At 43.7% G+C, this 11,709-nt stretch overlaps 1 protein-coding gene across 1 annotated transcript in view; it reads left to right on the forward strand.

Annotated features, from left to right (window-relative positions):
• The window catches only part of RNF213 (ring finger protein 213), a 180,465-nt gene that overhangs the window by 144,506 nt on the left and 24,250 nt on the right, over positions 1–11,709 (forward strand). The window contains exons 47-48 of the mRNA XM_075210035.1: positions 7,236–7,443; positions 8,825–9,006. Of these exons, the coding sequence (XP_075066136.1) occupies positions 7,236–7,443; positions 8,825–9,006 (390 nt within the window). The remainder of the gene's footprint in view (positions 1–7,235; positions 7,444–8,824; positions 9,007–11,709) is intronic.

Here is an 11,709-nt window from a genome sequence, read left to right on the forward strand (position 1 = left end):
TGTCCCTATTTTGTTTGCAATCCAGTGATTTAGGAGTTGGTCCAGGTGACTGGATCACACAGTAAATAGGAACGTCATGCAAATATGTATTTAAAAGTAGATTAGGATTAGAGTTAGATTTGCTCTTTGAACAAAATCATTTTTTAAAACAAACAAATCTGGGATTAATTTTTTTCCAATCGATACTAATTAGATTTATCTTTGATCTATGAGGGACAATGGAACACTGGGTATAAAGAATGGTAGCTGGAGCCTTCAGCCAGGGCCATCTTAACAACATTATGGGCCCCCGGGCAAAGCAGTGCACCGGGCCCCTAGATATAGATATATAGATGTATACAGATACAGATATAGATATATAGAGATAGAGATAGATAGATGTACTTGCTCAGTGACCCTTGCAGGTTTTTTTGCAGGTTTTTTTCTTTAGCAGGATTATTTATTCTCATTAAGAGCCGTGCCTATGGGGCCCCCTTGCCCGTGGGGCCCCCGGGCAGCTGCCCATCGTGCCCAATGGAAAAGATGGCCCTGCCTTCAGCACTTTCAAATGTACTGCTAATAATTGAAGCTCCTCCCCCTCTATACCCCATTGACTGCTTCCTGAACCCCAGTCTTGTCAAGTGCCTGCCGGATTTTTGAAGATTGCACTTTTTATTTTGTTTTAGCAGTGTTTTAGTTTATTAATTTTTCCATGGCCACTTCTTTTGTGGATTGCATCCCTCAGACGCCGCTCGGGATGCCTGGAGCAGGGATTGCCTCTGGGGTGCTGGGGGACACATGGCCACTACCATTGCAGGTAGTGCCCTAGCTTCTTGTGCCCCCCAGTCGGGACAGGACTGACAACATTTGCCCAGCAACAATGGTAAATTGCTCGCCTGTGAGTGTGCCCACTGAAATGACAGAGTCAGCCTGGGCCAGGTCTGTGGCTAAGCTATTTCTGAGGTCTTGACAGTGAGATGCTGAGCAGAGATTCTCCTGGACCAGCTTAAGCAGGAACACTGAGTAGCAACAGAATGCAGTACCATCCTCCACCAGTATAACAGATTGGCAGTGTGGAGTAGAGCATGTTGTAGTACCAGCTGTGGCCTGTGAGAGATGGAGCTAGAGAGCAGCACTGTGTCAGGGAAAATGCTGGAGAAAGGTAAAACTGTACTACGAAACACTGCTGATACAGGTGAGTCTGATGGAGCGGATAGCTGGCACCATGATCCTGCAGGTTGGAGGTGATCTCTCATATGAAAAGGCGGATTCTGAATCCAGGCAAAGGTCAGGGGCACGAGCAAACAAGCAAAGCCGGTATCCAGTCAGAGGTCACAGCGGTATCAATCAGGAAAACTGGTAGACTTTTCATAGACGCGGGAGCATAGAGAAGCAAGCAAGTGAACGCTATAACCGGCAAAGATTGGGCAGTTGTCAGATTGAGCTGCAGGTGAGAGGAGTTCAGGTGATCACATCTAAGCTGAGATCAACACTGCAGCAGCAAAAAAGAAAACAGTTACCTGCTGTTCCTAACATTACCACCCCAGATAAGCCTAGATTAAGGGGGTCATTTACCCCTCAATCTAGACTTATCTGAAAATTTCTGATGAAAAGCTCTTCTTAAATCATTGGCATGCAAGTCCCTGGCAGGTATCCAGGATCTTTCTTCAGGACCATAACCCCTTCCAGTGTACCAAGTAGTGGAGTTGGCTTTGTACTCATTGGGAATCAAGAAGCAGGGCGGCTGACTTCCTCAGCAGGCAGACCCTGTATCCCAGGGAATGATCTCTTCACCCGGAGATATTCCAACAGCTGGTGCTCAGACATCGATGTGGCATCTCGGTGAACCACAAGGGGAGCGCTTCTGCTACAGAGAGAGGGAACCATGGGCATGTCTAGTGGACACCATGTCCGTTCCATATCCGTGGGTGCTGAAAAAGGTAGAGGGGTCCCATCACATTATCTCCTGAATAAGCCGTATTAATGCCATCAAAATTAATGTCCTCCCTAGACTTTTTTACCTTTTTCAGACCCTTCATATCCATCCCCCCCCCCCCATCATGTTTTCAAATTCTTAAAATTTTCCACCTACAGGTTTGTTTGGGTAAACTTACGTGAGTAGGCCTCCAAGTTCTTCAGAGGTCCTCCAGAGGTGGGGGACTGGGCATTCCTGATTTTAGACATTGTTACCTCTCGGCCAGGCTTTCTCAATGGGTCTTATGGTGCCATTTTGAAACCGCCCATGTATGGCTTTAAGGCTGAAGGTTTGTGTTTACTTCCTGCTTTCCTCCTCTGGCTCCCACAGGTGCTTCCAAGCACCTTATTTCCCATCCCATTGTCTCCCACTCCCTAGCAGTCTGGGACTCTGCTGCTTGAAAATATAGCTTATCTCCACATCCCTAATTCCGCTTGTTAACTCCCCGCATTTTTCCCATTGTTTCAACCTTGGCACTTACATGAAGTGAGATACCTGAGTGCTTTGGCCTGTAATAAGTTATACCCTTATTCACCGAAATTCAGGCTAAATTTAACATTCCTCTTAAGTCCTTATACCAACATCTGAAACTAAGAAACATCCATAATTCGGCCAAGCGCATCCAGTCGCCCGTTCATTTGCCACTATTGAAACCCTGTGCCTTCATCTCCAATGGGTCTTAGCTCTACTATCTACTCAGAACTTGCCCTTTCTACTATGAGTGTGCAAGATCCCCATGAAAGGGCTTGGAAACGTGACCTGAAAGAGACTTTAGACGAAGACGACTGGTTGGAAATACGGGAGAATGTTTCCTCCAGCTCCATAGGTTATAGGATCCAACTCGTCTCAAAAAAATACTTGCGGTTTCCTCCGACCGCTGCTGATGCGGGTGTTCCTTAGAGGGTACATTTCTCCATATATTTTGGAAATGTCCAAAACTTACTCGACTGTGGCTTGATATTAAGACCCTGATCTCCACTGTCCTCCAATTTGACATCACCATGAAAACCCAAATACTACCTTCTCCCACTGCAAGTCCCCGCAGCCACTCAATGCCAAAATAAACTGATTAACCATCTAATCTCGGCCACTACGCTTCCCTCTATTGTGACCAGAATCTGGTATGTACATTGTATGGAATTTATGACAAGCATACTTAACTCCTCTAAATCTTTCAACAAGGCATGGGACCCATGGATGTCCTTTTTTCAATTTCACTCAACTTTCACTTAAATCTTCCCTCTGTAATCTTTCACTTTCCCCTTCCTCTCTTCCTCTTCCTCCCTCCCAATATTGCCCTTCCCATTGCTCTTTTTCTTTACTTTGACTGTTCTAGCCACAGCGTTTCTTTCCCTTTCCCCCCTCTCATGCCTTCTTCCCATCATTACATTCCCCAGAAAATCTGGTCACAGTACTATTGTTGCAGTGAAAACTTTCTACCAACTGTTTGGGTTTTTTTTTCTGTATTGTCATTCAAGTGGTTTTCATGTCATGTTTTGTATTGTGATTCAGTAATTGAGTGTACTGTTCTGTACTTTCAAAAATATACGTTTAAAAAAATAAAAAATGGTAGAGAGGCCATTCTGGTGAACCTCCTGGCATCGGATTGGCCTAGGAAGTCTTGGTATGCAGCCATCCTCAGTCTGGCAGAGGGCCTGGCATGTCGCCTGCCTCTAAGACCAGACCTGTTAAGTCAGGGCCCTTTCTTTCATCAGAGTTTACCTCACCAAGTGTTATTCCTAAGGCCAAGGTGATTTCTGACAGGGTGATTCAGACCATGATCAAGCCTGTCTCTGCCAGGATTGACCAATTTGGAAGATCTACATCTCTTGGTGTTAATTGAAGGGGTTTCCTACCTCTTTTTCAGGTTAGACTGGTTACTGCAATTTCTGCAGGATGGTCCAAATAGCGAGGATTAACACTCATTTCTTTGAGGGTCTAGGACTCAGCCCTTTCAGTTTTATATCAGAAAAAACTCTCTTTTGCCTGACGTGCAGACCTTCTTTCAAGGAGTGATGTATGTGCATTGTCCATACATCCCTCCAGTGGTGTTGACAGCCTTGCAGCACCCTCCTTTTGAGCCAATAGGTTTGGTTGAGTTCAAATTCCTTACCTGGAAGACTGAGTTCCTGGGCTATTTCTTCTGCCAGAAGAGTTTTGGAGCCAGTTGCTTTGTCTTGAAGATCTCCATTCTCATATTCCATGAGGACAAATTAGGGCTTAGAACCAAGGCTACCTTTCAGCTGTATCCTTTCAAGGAGGTATCCGGAATCAAAATACTGTGATTTCAGAAAAGGTCTCCAGAGGAAGAGAACTCTTTGCTCCCTGGATCTGGTTAGGACTAGGGGTGTGCAGCGGCCACTTTTAGTGTTTTGGGTTCTGATTAGCTTGAGGTTTTGGGTTCTGATTTGTTTTGCCAAAACACCCGACGAAAAGTTTTGGTTCTGATTTAGGGTTTTGGGTTCTGATTTATTTTAAAAAAAGCATAAAAAGTGCTAAAATCCAGTTTTTTGGGGTTTTTTTTCACTCCTACGCTATTATTAACCTCAATAACATTCAATAACAATCATTTCCACTAATTTCCAGTCTATTCTGAACACCTCACACCTCACACCTCACAATATTGTTTTTAGACCAAAAGGTTGCACCGAGGTAGCTGGATGTCTAAGCTAAGCGACACAAGTGGGCGGCACAAACACGTGGCCCATCTTAGGTGGCTGTGTAGGCTTGAATGGCCTTTTTCTGCTCCTCCATCCTCTGCAGCATATAGAGAGTGGAGTTCAAGCGCGTCACTACATCCTATTTTTGTTGATGGCAGGGCATGTTCATGCTTTTTTGATGTAGCAGGAACAGTGAACAGAGTTTAATATCTGATACTAAGATTTCTGGACTGCGTAGTGGAGTTGCCCCGGTACCCAATTTGGTACCGGGGCCACAATACCTCCTTCAACTGTCTAAATTCCACTGCACAGATGGCGGACACCGGACGCACCTCTAACACCAACATAGCTGTTACAGCCGCAGTTATCCGCTTTGCAATAGGGTGACTACTGTCGTACTTTGTGCTCATGGCAAACGACTGTTGGACGGTCAACTGTTTGGTGAAAGACGTAGCGTTCTTGCGACTTCCCCTCTGGGAAGATGACCAACTACCAGCAGCAACAGCAGCAGTGGCATTAGTAGGCGTACCGCTGCAGGATTCCTCGGATGAATCCCATATTGAAGAGGACTCAATCTGGCTGGTGACATGGCCTGCAGGACTAAATCTGATGGAGATCGTGAAGGAAGTTGACGAGGAGGGTGTTGGTGGTGTGTATCCAACAGGACCAAGGGATTTAGGTGTCCCTGGACTGCTGACGGTCCTAGCCACAGGTCCTGAACTAAACACTGAATTATGAAGGTTCTTCAGGTGACGTATAAGGGAGGATGTCCCTAGGTGGGCAAGGTCCTTACCCCTACTTATTTGAGCTTTACATAAGCTACATATGGCCATACATTTGTTGTCCGGATTAGGATAAAAATAACCCCAGACAGAAGAGGTGCATTTTTTGGTCTTCTGCCCAGGCATGACGATGGGCTTTTTCATCCCATGGACAACAACTGTTTCCCCCCTGGTGCCTCATTTAAGATAACCACATCAGCATCCTCCTCAAGTTCCTCCTCAGCGCCAGCTGCATCAATATCCTCCTCCCGGTGTACAACATTCACACCTTCATTAGCCAAATCTGTAACTGGACTGTGGGTGATCCTTCCAGCATATGCAGAGGGCGTGCTGCAAATGGTGGAAGGAGCCACCTCTTCCCGTACAGTGATGGGAAGGTCAGGCTTCGCAACCACCAAAACCCTTGGTCTCGCCTTGGGGATTTGTGATGACATCTCTCTAGAAGGCAGAGTTGTTTGCTGTGTTGTTGATGACAGCTTAAGTCTCTTAAATTTTTTAGAGGGGTGGGAAGGAGGAGGGCTTAGATCCTTGGGTGAAGCTGAACCACTAGTCATGAACACGGGCCAGGGCCGAAGCCGTTCCTTGCCACTCCGTGTCGTAAATGGCATATTGGCAAGTTTACGTTTCTCCTCAGATGATTTGAACTTTCTTTTTTTACTAATTGTAGTGAACTTTGGCTTTTTGGATTTTACATGCCCTCTACTAGGAGATTGGGCATCACCCTTGGCAGACGACGTTGATGGCATTTCATCGTCTATGTCATGACTAGTGGCAGCAGCTTCAGCATTAGGAGGAAGTGGGTCTTGATCTTTCCCTACTTTATCCTCCAAATTTTTGTACTCCATTATATGCAGCACAAGAGAGAGTACCCCTAAACCACACACACTTTGGGACTGCAGAAACAGTGAACAATTTTTTATAGATTGCAGTACTATGTTTATGTACTGCAAGAATATATAGCACTAGAATTTTTTTTTATACTTTTTAAATTATTTTTTTAGATATTTTTTAAATTATTTATGTATACATTTTTTTTTTAATACTTTTAAAATAACTATGCACTTAGCAGAACAAAGCACAGGACAAAAGCACCACTGTACTCAGCAGCACAGAGCACAGGACAAAAGCACCAATGAACTCAGCAAGGACAGAGCACTGGACACAAGCATAAAGCACCACTGGACTCAGCAAGGACAGAGCACTGGACTGATGCACCACTGGACTCAGCAAGGACAGAGCACTGGACACAAGCATAAAGCACCACTGGACTCAGCAAGGACAGAACACCACTACCCTACACACCCTCCCTCTTCCCTGATGTCAGGCGAAATGAAGATGGCGGCCGCAAGGTGAGAATTTATGACATCCAAGTCTTGCGAGATCCGACGCGAGACTTGGATGTCATAGCCTCGTTTCGGATTCCTTTGGTGGCCGGAAGTACCCGAACAGTGCTCGGATCCCGTCGGATCCCCACTGTTCGGGTGGGCTCGGATTAGCGGAATCCGAGCCCGCTCATCCTTGGTTAGGACTTTGAAATCCTTGCAGTCAACATCTAAAATATCCTGATCAGATATTGGTCGCCATCAGTGGTATTTTGCAATTTGCATCTAGTTCTATCTAAAACATCCTAAGATCCTGGCAGAATAACAACATATATGGGCATTTTGAGGAGTAATAGTAATCAAGATATCCACTGTATCCTTCTATTAAGCTTGATCTTCCCCGAAACCTCCAGGGACCTGGACAATCTCACCAAACTTATTACTTTGTTATTACTTTCATATATGTATAAATGATATTAGTAAGAATATTGCTTTATTATTTTCTACTTTATTGTAGGATTCGCTGTTTGAAAAAGAACAAAACGTTCAAAGAGATTCTTCTAGAAAAAACCAATACCTTGAAGATGAAGGGTCCTTCCTGCAAGAATACTTACAGAACAGCAAACAACAGAGACATAATGAAAAGTCTGTTCTCTTTCTTCAAGACGTGGGCAGGGTTAGGCTGGCACTTGACAAGGCAGCAGAAATACTGTCTGTGAAATCCGGTAAGTGGGAGAAGGTTAAGTATTATATTTGTGGGATTTTATTACTTTATCACAAGTTATCATTATACCATGATACATTTCACTGGGATGATTATCTGCTAATTAGCTGCAGGGGCACACAGAGGATTGTTGGCGGGGGGGGGGGTTCCCCCCGACCCAAAAAAAACAAACAACCCGAGAGAGCGCAGCAGCTCTGTTTCGTCAAATCTGTCCTATACAGCAGCCGCGGCGCTGTCTAAGAAGCGTCTGCGGCGGTGCTGTATACACTACAGCACCGCCGCGGACGCTTCTTTGACAGCGCCGCGGCTGCTGTATAGGACAGTGGCCACTTAGCGCAGGGGGGGTTTCTAGAGACTCAGAAACCCCCCCTGCGTGCGCCACTGAGCTGGATAATCCAAACTTCGTTTATTAACATCTACATTAATAACCCTTGGCCCCAAAATAATTGAAGTTGGGGGGGGGGGGGGTGGTGGACATACGAGTCAGGAGAAAACAGCATAACACTCCCCACTTCTAAGGCTCTCTGATTAACAATGACTGCATGTAGAAGACCTTTATGTACAAGAATATACAGTGGACCAAAAAGTGCTTCTTTTCTTTGGCAAAAACACACTGGAAAATATAATACACAACCCACATACAAATGTTTAACTGTGTTTGCCAACTATCATGTACACCTGTATTAGGTGATATTTCCCATTTCACATCAAACGTTTAACACTCCAAGGGTCCATCAATACAAAACAAAATACATAGAGTAATAAAACATAAACACAATAAAAATACATGACTCATGAGTCAGATGTTACTTAAACACAAATTAGAATAAAACAAATACAAAAAATATACATAGCTAACATAGTAAATATAGCATACAATACACAACATATAAAGTAAAGACAAGAGTCAAAGGATATAGAGGACCCTGCCTGTGAGAACTTACCTTCTGACAGATGGTGTAGACAGTGCGAGGTATAAGAGGGGTGAGGGTAGGCGAACAAGAAGAGGGAGCTTTTGAAGGATTTAAGATTGGGGGTTAGTCATGTAGGGCGTTCCAGTGGTGGGATGCAGTTTGAGAGAACTCTTGAAGCCTGGAGTGGGTGGAGGTGATAAGTGGGGAGGAGAGGGGCAGGTTTGAGGCGGAGCATAGATATATCTTGAGATATGGTCAGTGATGCAGAGAGTGGAGTCATTGTGGGGAGGGCTTTATAAGTGAGGATGAGGATCATGAATTGGATTTGGAATGCAGTGGGTTATGTATCGTTATGTGTTGTGCATTCAAAAAACAACATGAAAAGTGCTTCTTTGCTTAAAGGGAAGGCTGGCAGCTTTAGCCTGTTGACCAAACCATTTGACAGGTAAATTCGAAATTGTGTTTCAGGAGCCATCAATGAAAAATACTTGACGTGTGTGAAGAATTTATGTGCACAGTCTGGTAATGACTGGTATAGAGTTTATTTAATTCGCAAACTGGCAAATCTGGATGGTATTGACACCGTACAGAGGCATTTTAAAGATCCTGGATTAGGATGGATATTCCCTCAAAATATGTTACAAAAGAAGGTAATACAAAAAAATATTTTTTTTATAATGTATTAAAACTACTCTTTGTTTTGATGATTTGGGTTCATTTGTTTGTTTTCTGCCTGCTTTACTGTCTGTAAAATGCACATTTACATGTGTAATGTATTAGAGAGGGTGAAATATTTACCAAATATTGTAAAATAAGGCGTACAGATTGCACCACATTTATCCCATGTTGTTTTCAAGTGTAGCATTGCCTCTGTTACATTAGGGTATAGCATTGCTGAGGCTTTGCTATACATTGGTAATGCCATATTTATAAACATTGTAAAAAAAAGTCCTCACAATAACAGAAGCATGTACAACAATAGAGGGGGGAGGGCATCCTGTGTAGTAAGTGTGGTCATTTCACATATGGAGTGAGCTATGCCCCTCACCTCTGCAGTAACACATTTCCCCCTCTCACCTCTAGTAAAACATTTTCCTCCTCTCACCTCTGTGGTATCACATCCACACTGTAGTAACACATTCACCACACCTTCCCTTCCCCTTCCCTGTAACACATTCTCCCCCTAACCATTGTAGTAACACATTCCCCTGTAGCAGCACATCCCCCCTCCACATTACATATCTGTTCTCCCGGGCAGAGAGACTTGTTGTCCATTGCAAGACTAGGCTCCGCAGTTGTACAGAGAAAGTCTGTTAACCTGATCTGGCTAACAAATGGCTGGGACACTGTCACAGTGATGTACAGAACCAGGGGGACCTGTGTCGGGAATACTAAAGTAGTCCTGGGGGTAAATGTATCAAGCTGCGAGTTTGCAACTCCAGCGATTTTCTCGGGAGAGTTGAAACTAGCCGATGTATGAAGCTGAGTTTTCGTACAAAATCGCCAGAGTTCTGCTTCTGTCAAAATCGCTACTTGCAAAATCGCCAGAGATCAAACTCACCACTGTTTGCCACTGCAGCTATACAAGTCTCCAATGTATGAAGCTGCGAGTTAGCAAACTCAGGAGAGTTTGCTTCTAAACACGCCAGATACAACACGCTGCTTGATAGCAGCGTGTTGTATCAACACATCACTGTTACACTGCCCTGGCAGTGTTAAAAAGTTAAAGAACAGATAAAAGAACTTTGATCTGTTCTTTACAGTTTTTACAGCTGTCGGAGCTCCGGCAGCTGTATGACAGGTCAGTGTAACAGTGATGTGTTTACAACTCACTGTTACAACACAGGAGAGTTTGCCAAACACAGGAGAGTTAGCTAAACTCGGGAGTGTTTACATCCCCTCAAAATTGCCAGAGATGACCAGCGATTTTGAACATGAGTGTCAAAATCGCAGCTTGATACATTTCCAGGTTTTTTTTAAAACGCGATTTTCCGCGATTTCAACACGCTGGCAAACTCGCAGTTTGATACATTTACCCCCTGGTGTCCTGGGCCTCTCTTTTTACGCTACTGTCTTTTGGCCCGCAAAAACAGGTTGGGTACTTTATATCGATGACTAAAACGCCGACAACACTTACCCTGACATGTTGAGGCCGAATTTGTCATTCCCGACAGATTTATAATCCAGAGTGTTTGAAAAGCTGGTGTCCAACAATTGCTACCAATCAACATTCCAGCACCAGTAGAAACCTTTCTTAAATAACAATGTACTGCCCGTGCATCCTTCCATTACCCCCTTAACAGCAGGAATAATAGTGTTGCGTTTCACAGTGACGTCGTTTACTGGTGCTGGGATGTTGATTGGTCGCAGTTGTTGGACGTCAATTTTTCAAATACTCTGGATTATGTGTTTGAATAACTGTTGACAGCTTCGGCCTCAACATGTTGGGGTAAGTGTTGTCTGCGTTTTGGTCATCGATATAGTGACAGCCACCGGCAAAAACTGGCATCAGTACGCCTTAAACTGTTGTTCGCGCTTCTTCAGGCCTTTGGAGTAAAACTGGCCTGGCTGCTGCATCAATTTATAACTAGTAAAATGTGTAAATAATGGAAGAGTTAAGTGCAAGAGAACTGCAGAGAGCACAGAATCCCCTGCACTCATCAGCCGCCCAGAACATAACTAAGTTGTAATTAATCCTGCTTTTAATATCATAAAATAAACAGAAGTCTTAGTTGCATATATATTCAATGTTTGTGTAAGCCAATCACCACTTCCAGAATGCTTCTGCCACTAGGAGGGTCACTGAGAGTATCAAAATTTGGTGAAATATAAAAATGTTAAATTGAAAGCAAAACGTATTGCAGATAGATAATACATCATATGAGAGGCCCCGACTTACATTAAGATAGCTGTGTGCCTCCCTAAACAATACTACAAAAAAAAAGCCAATTTGCTCAATCAATTTAATGCTGTGACTTAAAAAAGAGATGAGTTCTTGCTAATGTACAGTAACTGCAATGTGGTTCCTAGATGACTATAAATAAGCCAAACACACTACATATACAGAAATCTGAGCTTCAGTGATAGTGTTGAGCTTTCTTTCTAACAGTGGAATTAAGGATACATAGGGCTGTCTTTTAAATGTTATATTTATTCCCTTTTTATCTTCAGGTACATTGGTTTACTTTACCTTACGTGTGCACTTTATCTTTAGCACCCAGAATGAGAAATTGTTGTCACATCTTTGTAAAAGTAGGATAACTCCACTTCAGAAGTGGTATTGAATTGGCATTTGCACAGTAAAAAAAAAAGCTCTGTGACACCATGCAAAATGCTCAGGAGTTGTAAGCTCT

The sequence above is a fragment of the Mixophyes fleayi genome, chromosome 4 (genome assembly GCF_038048845.1).
Source record: "Mixophyes fleayi isolate aMixFle1 chromosome 4, aMixFle1.hap1, whole genome shotgun sequence".
In the NCBI taxonomy this organism is placed as follows: Eukaryota; Metazoa; Chordata; class Amphibia; order Anura; family Limnodynastidae; genus Mixophyes; species Mixophyes fleayi.